Source organism: Amblyraja radiata, chromosome 4 (genome assembly GCF_010909765.2).
Source record: "Amblyraja radiata isolate CabotCenter1 chromosome 4, sAmbRad1.1.pri, whole genome shotgun sequence".
Taxonomy (NCBI): domain Eukaryota; kingdom Metazoa; phylum Chordata; class Chondrichthyes; order Rajiformes; family Rajidae; genus Amblyraja; species Amblyraja radiata.
This window is the reverse complement of record NC_045959.1, coordinates 2887649-2903384: the sequence shown is the minus strand read 5'-3', so window position 1 is coordinate 2903384 and position 15736 is coordinate 2887649. Positions and strand designations below refer to the sequence as shown.

Here is a 15736-nt window from a genome sequence, read left to right as displayed (position 1 = left end):
TGTACACCTTTTCCCAAACTTGGCCAGTGTTCCTCTGAAGCCAGCTTAATAAGCATATCAGTTCTCAAAGGTTAACCTGATCTGACGGTGGAAGTGAATTTTCAACTGTTTCCATGGTGTAATGTCTGTGTTTTTTGAATGAAGATGTGACTGTACCTAGTATTCGACTCTCTTAACAAATTCCTAATCTAAATGCTTCAAGCTGTCTCAATTGTGTTAAACACTAGAATTCTTTTATTTGTTTTTTTTTTTTGCATAAGCAAATTAAGTAATCATATAACCATATAACTGTTGCAGTCAGTGCACAGAATGTACTGTGCTCCTTAATAAAACTCTCCGGAGACGTGTTCTCTCGATATTTTGTCATTACCGATGCAAAAGATCACCCCACCTTTCATTCCGTCTGAACCATGGTGAAGTAAAACTTCTGTTCAGCCAACGGGCTGTCCATCATACCTACGTTTAGATTAGATACTGCATGGGAACAGGCCCTTTGGCTCACCGAGTCCGTGCTGGCAGCGATCACCACACACACACTCCATCTTTGATGCTGCAATATTTTGTCGCTCCATGAACAGGTTCCAATCAGATCAACAGATCTAAACTGTCTGGTCCCTTCCATATTTTGACAGGAGAGGAAGAAGGTTCTATTTATTTGTCGAATGAACTGGCTTAGCTTCTAAATATATCTATATCTCCTTCCTTTTTCATGTTTCTGTAATTGAGCACTAGTTTTTCATTGAATGTACTTAAGTCCATCTTTTACCCTTGCCTATCTGTTTCTGCACAATACAATACTATAACCATATAACAATTACAGCACAGAAACAGGCCATCTCGGCCCTACAAGTCCGTGCCGAACACTTATTTTCCCCTGGTCCCATCTACCTGCACTCAGACCATAACCCTCCATTCCTTTCCCATCCATATACCTATCCAATTTATTTTTAAATGATAAAATCGAACCTGCCTCCACCACTTCCACTGGAAGCTCATTCCACACAGCTACCACTGAGTAAAGAAGTTCCCCCTCATGTTACCCTAAACTTCTGTCCCTTAATTCTGAAGTCATGTCCCCTTGTTTGAATCTTCCCTACTCTCAATGGGAAAAGCTTGTCCATGTCAACTCTGTCTATCCCTCTCATCATTTTAAAGACCTCTATCAAGTCCCCCCTTAACCTTCTGTGCTCCAGAGAATAAAAACCTAACTTGTTCATCCTTTCTCTGTAACTTAGTTGCTGAAACCCAGGCAACATTCTAGTAAATCTCCTCTGTACTCTCTCTATTTTGTTGACATCCTTCCTATAATTAGGCGACCAACATTGTACACCATACTCCAGAATTGGTCTCACCAATGCCTTGTACAATTTTAACATTACATTCCAACTTCTATACTCAATGCTCTGATTTATAAAGGCTAGCATACCAAAAGCTTTCTTTACCACCCTATCTACATGAGATTCCACTTTCAGTTTTCATTCATTCAAGTAAAACTGTTCTCATGGTATACTCTAATAGGTCCTTATCCCTCTATGCCTTCCCTAGTCAAACACATTTTAAAGATTGTATTTATATCTGCCTCCACCTCCTCTTTTAGTAGCTCGTTCCAGATATCTTCCACCATCTATGTGAAACTCATACCCCTCAGATTCCCTTTAAGTTTCACCCCTCTCATCTGAACCCAAGCTCATTAGTTCTAGACTCCCCTGCCCAGAGAAAGATTCTGATCATCTTCTAGCCCATCTTTGCCCCTCACAGATTTCATCCCTCAACCTCCGACATTTCAGTGAGAATAAACCCAGCCTATCCAATCTTTCTCTAACAGCTTCCCCGTTCTCTACTGCTGCTACATGCTTCCTGTAGTCTTTCAGCCAAAACAGTACCCAATGCTGCACACATTGTCCAAGCAATATTTTGTATATTTGCCACAACTCCACCCAACCTTCCTCCCGATTTATATCCTGCTATATCCGTAGACATCCTTCTTCACTATCTACAATAATATGTGGGCATCCTAAATTATACCACCCATGTTCCCATCCAAGTCATTTATATGCGTTACAAGCAGGTAGCAATACAAACTCAAGGAGAGCACAGTGGCATTTCAGACTTACAGCGACAATGACCGGAGTTCGTTCCCTACCATGGGTGCTGTTGGTACGGAGTTTGAAGTTCTCCCTGTGACTGTGTGGGTTTTCTCCAGTGCGCTGGTTTACTCCCAGACTCCAAAGACGTACAGGTTTGTAGGTTAATTGACTCGGTAATATTGTACATTGCCCCTAGTGTATAGGATAGTACTGGTGTACAAGTCTCTTGTGCGAGAAGGCAGCAACTCTACCACAGCTGCTCTAATTTCTTTACCATAATGTTCCAAATGGAATGTTGAATAGCTATTGAAGAACGTTGTTTGGAGTCTGAGGAAGTTTTAGCAACCCAATTAAAAACTGATCGCATATCTAGTTCTCTCTTTGGTCAGTACATGTATTTGGCCATGTAATAATGAAATAATGCCTATGAATCTAGACTTTGGCTTCTTGACCATCATATCTTACTCTTTTAAATAACTGTTGGTGATGACTCGAGAGGCGGTTTGAAAATTTGCAAGGTTCCATGGACTCCTATGTTTATGGGTGGGCACACACGTGTATGTCCTGTTTCTCTTAACTTTCCATTCTTCATTCTAACCTTTACACATTGTTTACAGTTTGCATCTACTAATTTATTGTAACGGTTGTGTAAGTATTGAGGTTTTATCAGACCAATTAACAGTATTTATGGCTATTTCATTATAATATATTGATGTCTTAGTCAGGACTCCAATATGTAGCAATTTCATTATTCACATCTTCTCACTTTTATTTTGTAACAATGAAGTGTTCTTGTTTAAGAACAACTGGTGTAGGATGTAATTTGAATGTATTTAAATATAAATATTCAAATATGTGTGTCATAATGAAGTTAGTCTCTTCTTTCATTCCCAATTCGATAAAGAATTCTAAAATGTAGAGCTTTTTTGTAGGAAAGCTATATGGAAGGGGCTCCACTGATGACAAAGGACCAGTGTTGGCATGGCTAAACTGTATTGAAGCTCTTCAAAAATTAAAGCAGGTAATAAGGTTTATTTAGTGTTTGACTCTGGGTGTGCTGCCATGCCTTATCTCTGGAAGGCAAAGACCAATTAAAAGATGTATGCTTACAACAGTCATTCCTTGCAATTGTTAAAGCAGTAGATTCAGCTGATGCATGGATCTGACTTTGACCTTCCTGCAGGACATTCCAGTTAATATCAAGTTCTGCTTGGAAGGAATGGAGGAGTCTGGGTCACATGGTCTTGATGACTTGGTCTATAGCCGCAAAGACACATTCTTCAAGGACGTGGATTTTGTCTGTATTTCCGATAACTACTGGCTTGGCAAGAAGAAGCCCTGTATAACATATGGTCTCCGTGGTAACAGTTACTTCTTACTGGAGGTACCTTTTACTTTCGCTTTTTGCTTCACGTATATTCTGCATGTTCAAGTGGTTTTATTTAATTTATCAGCTGTTCAGGGTTAACTATGCTTCTTGGAGTCAAAGGTACACAAAAATGCTGGAGAAACTCAGCGGGTGCAGCAGCATCTATGGAGCGAAGGAGATCGGCAACGTTTCAGGCCGAAACCCTTCTTCAGACCCTTCTTGGAGTCAAAGTTGCTTTAAAAAGATCACTACAATATTTAAATTCCATGTGCAGTATATGATAGAATGTTAAGTGTAAAAACTTATGAGAATACCCGGGGATGATTGGGTTAACATATGATGAGCATTTGGCAGCTCTGGGCTGGTACTCACTGGAGTTTAATAGGATACAGAGGGGGAGGAGGGGGAACCTTGTAGAAACTTACCGTATAATGAAAGGCCTGGATAGAGTGGATGTGGATAGGAAGTTTCTACTAGTGGGAGATTCGAGGACTAGAGGACACAGCCTCTGAATAAAAGGATGTAGGGGTGAAAAGGGGTGAAGAGATATTTCTTTAGTCAGAAGATGGTAAATCTGTGGAATTCATTGCAACAGGCTGCTGTGGAGGCCAAATATTGGATGTTTTTAAAGTGGATATTAACACGTTTTTCATGGGTATGGGTGTCAAAGGTTACGGTGAGAAGGCAGGGGAATGGGGTTGAGAGGGAATGATAGATCAGCCATGATTCGATGGCAGAGTAGACTATGGGCCAAATAATCCAATTCTGCTCCTATGAGTTACACCTGAAAATGGTGGAAATCCTTGGATCAGGCAGTATCTGCGAAAAGAGAGAGTGGAAGATAATATTTCAAATTGACGAACAGATTTTGAAACTGCAGATTTGCATTTCTGAGAAAATACACAGGAGAAAGAAGCAGGTGGGGAAAAGAAGGTCAGTGGTTGGCCAAAGGACAAAAATATTTGATTCAAGCACAAGATCCCAAGGAATCATTGCACAATTAATATGGAGGGAATGTTTCTTGTGGAAGAATCTGGAGCTATTGTCTCTAGTTGCCAATGCACTGAAGTGGAGAGAGAGGTTATTGTCGGACAGATGGGAATAGAAACATAGAAAATAGGTGCAGGGGTAGGCCATTTGGCCCTGATCATCCAACTCCGTATCCTGTACCTGCCCTCTCTCCATACCCCCTGATCCCTTTAGCCACAAGGGCCACAATGTCACGTTGAGGCTATGAATACATCGGTCATCATCTCAGTGAATTTCAGACTTGCGGGGCTAAATGGCCTCCACATTTTGTGTGGATACCTTGTACGAAAGTGTTAACATGTCATGATTCCACCATCTAGGTTGAATGCTCAGACAAGGATCTACACTCTGGTGTGTTTGGTGGTACAGTGCATGAAGCAATGACGGACCTGATTTATTTACTGGGTAAGAACTTATTGCTCATTCCTGGATTATTATGAATGAGATGGGGTGAGGTAATCAATTACATTTTGTTATTAATGGGGCAAATCTTGTAAAAGGCTCAAAGTAAATTAAGTCAGTTAAGAGCATATTTCCTGTAATGCACTTTAATAATCTATACATAACTATAGCTCTGATCTTGTGCTCTTCCGGTTTGCGTGGTTTTTCTATTTGCTCAAAAATGCTACGCAAGGGCGCTACGATTTTTCGCCCGCTTACTCATCGTTCTCCTGTGCTGCGAGTGCACCAAATTTCGTTCCAATCGGTGCTCTAATGTAAAAGTTAGCGAGGATTAAAAATCATAAAAACCACGCGTGCGCAGATCAATCTCCTCTCCTGTCAGTGGGGGAATAAAGTGAGATGAGGGCAGTAGGGCGGCATAGTGGGGGGGTGATAGGGAGAGGTGAGGAGTGGGGAATAGGAGGGGGTAGGGAGGGGAGAGGAGTTATGGAGGGAGGGAGGGAGAGGTTGGGGGAATGAGAGGGAGAGAGATGTGAGGGAGGGATTGGGGAAGGAGAGGGGAAGGAGAGGGGAAGGAAGAGGGAGGGTGAAGAGGAGGGGAGAGAGTGCTAAGGATGAGGGGAAATGAGGCGCACCTGTTACAACTTAATCTTTTTTTTCCCAATCAGGCAAGCTGGTGGACAGAAAGGGAAAGATCCTTATTCCTGGTATTGATAAATCAGTGGCACCAGTTACAGACGAGGAAAGGAAATTGTATGATAAAATAGACTTTGATATTGCAGAGTACTGCAAGGATGTGGGCACCAGTCATCTGTTGCACACCACAAAGGTGCGTTTATAATGTAACCACACTCTTGATTCGGTGGATTGTTCTGTGTTGTGTTTATAATGTAAATGGAATGCACCTTTTCTTGACAATTTTTCACAATTGCATCTTTGTTCCCTTGGGGTCACTTTGCTGCATAAGAATTTGACGGTAACTGAAATTACAGTTGTGTCCATAATCATAGACACTGGGTGCAGGAGTAGGCCATTCGGCCCTTCGAGCCAGCACCGCTTGCTGGTGGTTTTAAATTGAGTTATATATGCAGTGACAAGTTAACCTTTTGTATTTACTCTATTAAAATTGATACTTGTCCCACTTTGCATGACATTTAAATAAAAGGGCATCTTGAGTTTAAACTGGGCCATGGAACAAAAATTGAAAATGAACACAATCAATCAATCAATCAATCAAGCACTTTATTCATCCCCGAGGGGCAATTTAAAGGGCGCATTACAGTAGCTTTAAAAAAAAAAAAGGGACACAATCAACGAAGAGACAAACATTCAAAGCTACTCTCAGCACCGACCGGTCGACCGCACGAGCAGTGACCCGGCAAGGATTGGGTTGTCAGCAGCGATACAATAATAAAGAACACACAACATGTAACACAAACATCCACCACATCATTCATCACTGTGGTGGAAGGCACAACATTTGGCCAGTCCTCCTCCACTTCCCCCCCGTGGACAGGACCAGAGTCCAGAGTCAGTCCAGGATCGGCTCTTCCTCACCGGAGACCGCGGCTTTAAGTTGTTGTAGGCCGCAGGCCGGCGGTCGAGATTTAAAGTCCCCGCCGCAGCCAGAAGCACCGTAGACTGCAGGGCCGGCGGTCGAAGCTCCCCTCCAGGGGTGATGGTATGTCCATGCCGGCCCCGCGGTAGAAGTTGGCCGCAGGCCGGCAGTGATGGCTCCTTCTTCCCCCGGGTCCCCCACGAGGGATCCCGGGCTGTAGACGCCGCACCAGCTGGAGCTGTGCAGACCGCGGCTTCAGGCTGCGACTTCAGGCTGCCGGCTTCCCCGAGCCAGCGAAACGGAGCGCTCCCCTCCAGCGAGCCCCAGCGAGGGCTCACCCGCTCCACGCCGAGAGTCCACGCTGCGCCCGCTGCTGAAGCCCCGGGCGTGTCTCCAGGAAAGGCCGCGTCGATCCTTGATGTTAGGCCACGGGGGAGGCGACCTGGAAAAAGTCGCCTCTCCATGGAGGAGGCGACCGAAGCGGTTTCCCCCTTACCCCCCCACACCACCCCCCACACAAAACACACAAAGGAACATTAAATACACACTTTAAAACAAACTAAAAAATAAAAAAAGGTTGAAAAAACTGACGCGCTGCTGACATGGCTGCTGCCAGAACAGCGCCCCCACTTTCAGTAGGGACAGCACAGAGGTAGAGTTGATGCCTTACAGCACCAGACACACGGGTTCGATCCTGACTACCAGTTCTTGTCTGGACGGAGTTGTACGGTCGTCCTGTGACCTGTGTGGTTTTTCTCTGGGATCTCTCTGTTTGTATGCAATCCATTACAAACTCAAGAGTGAATCATCCGTCTTTTATTAAGATATAAAGGAGAGAGACAACCATACACAGCCATGCATTTCAAAATCAACTATGTTCTGACCGCAGAAACCAAAACTGACAGGCTGCCAACAGCAGCCCAAAACCCAGACTGGACTACTAGGTGGAATGTGTGGCATGCATAATATGTGTAGTGGAGATTATATAGACATGGATTCATATATTTAATCTACACGCCGAAGACATACAGATTTGTAGGCTAATTAGCATGTTTTATTTCTAAAGTGGCCCTAGTGAGTGTAGGATACTGTATGCGTGAGGGGATAGTTTGTTGGCACTGACTCGGTGGGCCGAAGGGCCTGTTTCTGCACTGTATCTCTAAACTAAATGAAGTGTGGCAGCACATGGCTGATTTCTGACTCCAGAGTTCGCTGCAAGTGTTTGGATGTCTCTTGCAAAATTAATTGGCATGTTGACACTAAATCAAATCATGATGACAGACTGAACAAGTTGTGTCTAATGATAGAAACATGAATTTTGGTGATCGTTTGCAATTCATCTATGCATTGGTTTTCACTTCATTTAAGCTGTCTTTTTAATCAAAACATATTCTGCTTCCAGGAACAAATTCTGATGCACCGATGGAGATATCCATCCTTGTCATTACATGGAATTGAAGGGGCTTTTTCTGGTACAGGAGCTAAAACTGTCATTCCCAGGAAAGTTATTGGCAAGTTTTCTATTCGATTGGTGCCAAACATGGATCCAGAAGTGGTTCAGAAGCAGGTATTGAGCACTTGTTGGAAAGGCAGTAGATAATTGCTTTATGTATGTCCCACCATCTTGGCCTTTGATACATTTGTACATCTACTTGGATCCTGTACACCCTCAAGCAATCGAGTTGATTTTCTATTCTTCACCTAATTATCTATACTCCTTATTTCCTGCTATATTGTAGAGACCCTATAAAATGTCACAAAAAATATTCAGTAAAAGTTCACAATCGCTAAATACACTGCAGGCCACCTATGTTAACGTTGAGCATTAATGGTTAATTTTGGGGCTGTGATCAAGCTGATACAAATGTTTGTGTCACAGACCTTTACATTCACTGCCAAGTAACTTTATGAAAAGCCACCCACTTGCATCAAGACTTTTAGCTCTTAAAATGTATTCCTGAGAATAATGGACTAATCGGTTAAACCCAAAACTGGATGGTTGTTAGGAAAGTAGTTCCTATTATTTTCAATGTACTGTTACATTCCTACAAAACGCATAACATTCAGATACAACTGTTCTAGCTAAAATACAGATATAACTAATATACCAGATGCACAACAGCAACAATGGATTGTTCACTTCCTTTCTACTGAAAAGCTATCTAGATCACGCTATCTGATTTAAAAACTGATATCCATATCAAATTTACAGTACGATTACAGCTGAAATTTGTAAAGATTTAAATTGGGTAATTCTGATTGCATTAGGTTTTGAAAGAATGAGCAATTTGTTAAAAAGTTATTTGCCTCTCACAAAACACATTCGAGCTGATAAATTACTTTGGAAGTATAGGCACGATGCACAATAGGGTCACACTAACATCAATCAAGTGAATGTTTTTTATTGCTTAATGATACATTGCATTTGGGGATATTTTGGCAGTGATTATATGAAATAAGTGTATGCTTTCCTCCGTTTCTCTTGTTAACTTTCACTGGGTAACAATGTGAACCAGCTCAGTGCAAAAATTCTATCAATAAGTCACAAAGGGAATGTATTTCTTTTGTATGTATAAAATTCCACTTCTCTGGCTCCTATCAATTGTTTTAAAATCTCTCTTCATTTGACATTTGGTCTTTTTAGGTTGTGGATTATGTCCAAAAGGTATTTTCTGAGTATGGAAGCCCAAACAAGATGAAGGTGTACATGCTTCATGGTTCCAAGCCCTGGCTAGCAGACTGCAACCACCCACACTATACTGCTGGCAGGGCTGCAATGAAAAGAGGTTGGTAGTAGGAATTGCAATCAAATACTGAATTCTATTGTTACAACCACCATAAAAATATTGATACTTTCCTGTGATTAAAGTTTTATGAACTTCCAGTTTTAAGAACTTCCCTGCTTTAAGAGCCTTATCTAGCTCTCTCTTGAAAGTATCCAGAGAACCGGCCTCCACCGCCCTCTGAGGCAGAGAATTCCACAGACTCACAACTCTCCGTGAGAAAAAGTGTTTCCTCAACACGTTATCTGTTTCACTGACACTGTATCTGTTTTGCTCCTGTAAATGAATGTAAGGGAAGTCTGAGGTCATTGATTTCGGGGAACTTTGTGAAGAGTGTATTTCCAATAAATAAGAACTCTATTTCGTACAAGATATTGACTGCATTCCCAGGATAATTATTGGATGTAGCTAGATGTTCATAACGATACAGCTATCCTTTGGGCTAGTTATATTAATATGTATAGCAATTTAAGGGTTTTACAATAAATAATCTGCTGGATTTCCTGAATTTCAAGTGCAGATCTTGCGGAGCCTCCAGTAAGTGATGCTCTGTGCCAAAGATTTTCCCAGCTATTGATCAAACAAATAATTGGAAATATGCAGGTGAGGTTATAAGGAAGTGGATAATCCTCATTCATATAATGAAGCTGGTGAAACTGAGTAACAATCAGATTATCAAGAATTAATATTAATGTATTATTAGGTGCTGAGATACAGTGGGAAAACATTGTTTTGTGTTTGTCCAAGTAAATTGTAACCTACACTTATCAGAGCAAAAAAAGTAAACTTAGTGCAGAAAATAGTGTCCCTGCTACAGAGTGAGTGCAGTTTAAAATGTGAGTGCCACAACGAGGTTTGTTATAAGATCAGGGATACATCCTTGGCATATGAAAGATCTGTTCAAGCATCTAAAGCAGCAGGGAAGAAGCTGCTCTTGAATCTGGTGGTGTGTGTGAAAAAGTTCACTTAAAAGATAGATAAAGTACAAATTCTTAAGACCATACAAAGCTTTAATTTAACGTCTGATGGGTGTGGACTTAGAGACCCAGAGGCAACAGTTTCACGTCTGAATCTCCAGCAGCACATACAAGACATACCAGAAAACGCGAGTTTATATACGTACAGAAATAAAACCAATTGCATGATGTAATGTACGAAAACCATCATCTACCTCCAAATATGGAGTTGTTTTTCACTCTTTGCCAAAAGCCAGTTACCCCAGTGGCATCTGAAGAAGGGTTTCGGCCCGAAACGTTGCCTATTTCCTTCGCTCCATAGATGCTACTGCACCCGCTGAGTTTCTCAGGCTTTTTTGTGTACCTCAATGGCATCCTCTGGGCCCCTTCTTATCTGATTAACCTCTTCAACTTACATAAAAAACCTTGCAAGAGAGCTGTGAACTATTCAACTTAAGTTAAAAAAAAAACCTTGTCACGATGGGAGTTGTTCATATCCCATCATGCATTACAATTGGCCTTTTACAACAGGAAAGCTTAAATATGACAACAATCAATTAATAACTAACTCTTTCATGTGCTTTCAAAAATGTATCTTCTGCCCAATGGAAGAGGGGAGAAGAATGGCCAGGGTATGAGTGGTTCTTTCTGTTGGTTGCTTTCCTGAGGCAGCATGAAGTATAGATGGGATGGGGAGGAGGCTGGTTTGTACAATGGACTGAGCTACGTTCACTATCCCCACAATTTCTTGCATTCTTTAGCAGAATGGTTACCACACCAAGCTATGGTGCCTTTCGATAGGATGCGTCTGTAGAATCCTATATGGGACTAATGTAGGGTTCAGGTAGCTGTTGGGGGAGTCCAGAGCCAGGGGCCACTGTTTAAGAAAAAGGGTAAGCCATTTAGACCGGAGACGAGGAAACACTTTTTCTCACAGAGAGTGGTGAGTCTGTGGAATTCTCTGCCTCAGAGGGCGGTGGAGGCAGGTTCTCTGGATACTTTCAAGAGAGAGCTAGATAAGGCTCTTAAAGCAGAGTCAGGGGATATGGGGAGAAGGCAGGAATGGGGTATTGATTGGGGATGATCAGCCATGATCACATTGAATGGCGGTGCTGGCTCGAGGGGCCGAATGGCCTCTCCTGCACCTATTGTCTATTGTCTATACTTGTATACTACATAAATATGGGAATGAAGTCAGTCAAAACAGACCAGCTGACACTGATCTTCCTTCTGTAAAGTTGATGATATTGTTCTTGGCAGTGAGATGACATTTTAAGAAAGGACTCGAGAATATAAGTGAAAACCTTGGAGCATTGTTTTGGATTTTGAAATTTGTTTGATTTAGTGTTTTAATTGCACAATATGCAAATCATTCTTTTTTAGTATTTGGAGTTGAACCAGATATGACCAGAGAAGGTGGCAGCATTCCCGTTACCTTGACATTCCAGGAAGCTACAGGAAAGACTGTCATGTTGCTGCCTATTGGAGCTTCAGATGATGGTGCTCACTCCCAGAATGAGAAGATCAACCGGTAAGGAAACAGATGCTTTGAAAGCATTGTCCTTGTAACAAAATTAAGCTGACTTGCATGTTTTTAATTTGGTTGCTTCAATCAATTTTAAAGAGGATAAATTAATTTGTGGTGAAGAATTGGCTGAAGAAGAGTTATTTTCAGTGTGTATTTAATTAGAAGGGACACTGACAAGATTTGGATGGAGGCTAACAGGAGTTTCTGTGGTGCATCAGGACCAGCACAGATCATTCGGGCTGAATTTTTCTTTTGTTATAAACTCTTTGTTTCATTACCACATTGCTCCAGCTATAAACCACAGCATGGACATTCAGAGAATAGCAGTTTCAATCACTTATCCATATGATATCATTTAGTTCCTCAAGGGTATTTTGGTGGTATTACATCCTATGAAAAGTTTAAACGCATGCTCAATAAAATGAGTATTATTTGCCTCAAGTGAAGTTATGTATAGTCTCTCGCAAGCCAATTTTTAATATGGGTTAGACACAATTCTGGAGTAACTCAGCAGGACAGGCAGCATCTCTGGAGAGAAGGAATGGGTGACGTTTCGGGTAGAGACCCTTCTTCATATGGGTTCATCAATATCAAAGCTGGCAAGAAGAATTGACAGCATTATGAATGTCGCAAGGGTACATTTATAAGGAATAAAAACCTAATATGACTGTAATGAAAAATCTACAATTGGTCTCTGCGATTTGAGCCTGAACTTAGGAATGGAACAGGAGTGGTTGGAAAATGGTAGATAATTACAAAAAATGGCACAAGATCATACTTTTCTTTGCTCTCTCCTTCCAACAGGGGGCAGCAAAAGCATGCTCCAATGCCCTGTCGTTTCAAGAGGAATGGAAAGGTTGAAAGGAACTTAGAAACATAGAAAATAGGTGCAGGAGTAGGCCATTCGGCCCTTCGAGCCTGCACCGCCATTCAATATGATCATGGCTGATCACATAACTCAGTATCCTGTACCTGCCTTCTCTCCATACCCCCTGATCCCTTTAGCCACAAGGGCCACATCTAACTCCCTCTTAAATATAGCCAATGAACTGGCCTCAACTACCTTCTGTGGCAGAGAATTCCAGAGATTCACCATTCTCTGTGTAAAAAATGATTTTCTCATCCCGGTCCTAAAAGACTTCCCTCTTATCCTTAAACGGTGACCCCTAGTTCTGGACTTCCCCAACATCGGAAATAATCTTCCTGCATCTAGCCTGTCCAACCCCTTAAGAATGTTGTAAGTTTCTATAAGATCCCCCCTCAATCTTCTGAATTCTAGCGTGTACAAGCCGAACTTAAAACTATTGCATGAGAACGTATCAGAATTTTAAAGTGAATGTTTTTGAATCTTGCGTTGCTTTATTCTGGAAATTAGTATGTTTTAACCTGATCCTGGACTTGTGCCAACATGGAAGCATGGAAACATTAAAAATAGGTGCAGGAGTAGGCCAATCGAGCCAGCACATTCAATATGATCATGGCTGATTATCTAGAATCATTACCCCGTTCCTGCTTTTTCACCATATCCCTTGATTCCTTTAACCCTAAGAGGTAAATCTAACTCTTGAAAACATTTCTCAAGACAGTTTGAAAATAATTTGCATTTATGGTGTCATAGAGTGTGGAAACAGGCCCTTCGGCCCAACTTGCCCACACCGGCCAACATGTCCCGCTACACTAGTCCCTCCTGCCTGCGCTTGGTCTGCATCCCTCCAAACCTGTCCTATCCATGTACCTGTCTAACTGTTTCTTAATGATTGGAAGTCCCAGCCTCAACTACATCCTCTGGCAACTTGTTCCATACACCCACCACCCTTTATGTGAAAAAGTTACCCCTCAGATTCATATTCAATCTTTTCCCCTTCACCTTGAACCTATGTCCTCTGCTCCTCGATTTCCACCCATTCTGGGCAAGATATCTATCCCTCTCATGATCTTATACACCTCTATAAGATCGCTCCTCATCCTCCTGTGCCCCAAGGAATAGAGGCCCAGCCTACTCAACCTCTCCCTATAGCTCAGACCCTCTAATCCTGGCAGCATCCTCGTAAATCTTCTCTGTACCCTTTCAAGCTTGATAATATATTTCCTATAACATGGTGCTCAGAACAGAACTGGTGCTTCTTCTATAATGTTTTTATGTAAAGAAACTCCAAGCAGTTGGCTGAGGAGTAATCAAACTTGAGGGGACACAGAGGGCCGATTTCATAGAATTACTATTTGAAACCTGGATGACTGAAGTTCAGGTTTTGGGTTGAATGTAAAAGGAAAAGCATAAGTGATAGACTGTGAGCTGGAGGGTTAGAAAAGAGAAGAAGGAAGTCTATTGTGGCATTTATTATGTTATGTTTTATTATCCCAACAGAAGCAACTATATTCAAGGCACCAAGGTGCTGGGTGCTTACTTCCATGAACTTTCCTCATTGAAGTGACAACAGTCTGGATTGATAGAATTGCTGAAGTGCTTTCCAAAACTCTGCATCCAACAAGATTCCCTTTATCACAGTGTGCAGAGACATAATGGGGAACAGTGGTGTTATTGATAAAGTTCGATGGGTGTATAATTCAAATGTAAATAATAAAGATCAGCTTTATTTCTTGATTGCAATGTTAATTTTATACTTACTGTACAACCAATCCTTGTGGAGCATAGAACAATGTGATGACTTCTGCCTGGAGAGTTGGTGGAAGCAGATTCTACACTATCTTCCATAGAGCTATTGTATACGTACTTAAAGCTAAAACATTGAAGGCCAGTGGGACTAATTAGGCAGCTCCCATCAAAAATTGTCTGAATGCCCTCTTCCTAAAGTCTTCATTCTCTGCTTCAATAAAAATATAATTGAATCCAATAAGTGTGGTGATTAAATTTGTGTGTTAATTAAAATCGGTGAATTTCACAGCCTCTCATCAGAAGCAAAATGAAGCTATAACATTGTAAGTTAATAAAGTCGCCTCTGGCAAAGAGAATTTACCGCTTCAATCCAGGCTGATCTGGAGGTGTTTTTATTTGCAATGCTGATCTTTTAATTCCTATGGCAAGCTAAATGACGACTTGCAAGTATGGCCATATCTTGAAAATAAGAATGTATGCGTAAGTCAAATAGCTTACCAACAAATGCACATGAGGAATGCTTGTAAAGTCCGAACGTGAGGAATGTCTGCATTGACAGCACATGGTAGGCCTGCTGGTGATGATCTTTAAAGCATAGCCCTTTAGTTTTCAACACTGCAGAGGAGGATTTCCGTGAGTGTATACGGGATGGTTTAATAAGCCAATATGTAGAGAAACCAACTAGACGACAGGACATCTTAGACTAGGTATTGTGTAATGAGGAAGGATTAGTTAGCAAAACTCTGCATCCAACAAGATTCCCTTTATCATAGTGTGCAGAGACATAATGGGGAACAGTGGTGTTATTGATAACGTTCGATGGGTGTGTAATTCAAATGTAAATAATAAAGATCAGCTTTATTTCTTGAATGCAATGTTAATTTTATACTTACTGTACAACCAATCCTTGTGGAGCATAAAACAATGTGATGACTTCTGCCTGGAAAGTTGGTGGAAGCAGATTCTACACTATCTTCCATAGAGCAATTGTATACGTACTTAAAGCTAAAACATTGAAGGCCAGTGGGACTAATTAGGCAGCTCCCATCAAAAATTGGCTGAATGCCCTCTTCCTAAAGTCTTCATTCTCTGCTTCAATAAAAATATAATTGAATCCGTCTGAAGAAGGGTTTCGACCCGAAACGTTGCCTATTTCCTTCGCTCCATAGATGCTGCTGCACCCGCTGAGTTTCTCCAGGTTTTTTGTGTACCTTAATTAGCAATCTTGTTGTGCAAAGCCCCTTGGACAACGGTGACCATAATATGGTCGGATTCTGCATTAGGATGGAGAGTGACAGTTAATTCAGAGACGAGGATCCTGAACTTAAAGAAAGGAGACTTTGATGATATGAGACTTGAATTGGCTAGGATAGACAGGCAAATTACACTTAAACAGTTGACAGTGGAGAG

At 41.5% G+C, this 15736-nt stretch overlaps 1 protein-coding gene across 3 annotated transcripts in view; it reads left to right on the top strand.

The window, feature by feature from the left end:
- Positions 1–15440, top strand: part of cndp2 (carnosine dipeptidase 2) — a 36088-nt gene extending 20648 nt beyond the window's left edge. For 2 of the 3 annotated variants that reach the window (XM_033018914.1, XM_033018915.1), the window contains exons 5-12: positions 3020–3108; positions 3271–3471; positions 4806–4890; positions 5556–5716; positions 7848–8012; positions 9090–9231; positions 11568–11715; positions 14078–14567. In XM_033018914.1, the coding sequence (XP_032874805.1) occupies positions 3020–3108; positions 3271–3471; positions 4806–4890; positions 5556–5716; positions 7848–8012; positions 9090–9231; positions 11568–11715; positions 14078–14144 (1058 nt within the window). In that variant the 3' untranslated portion in view covers positions 14145–14567. Of the gene's footprint in view, positions 1–3019; positions 3109–3270; positions 3472–4805; positions 4891–5555; positions 5717–7847; positions 8013–9089; positions 9232–11567; positions 11716–14077; positions 14568–15110 lie in introns of those variants that run through there. The other variant, XR_004411625.1, reaches the window with a different exon arrangement.
- Positions 15441–15736: the final 296 nt, after the last annotated feature.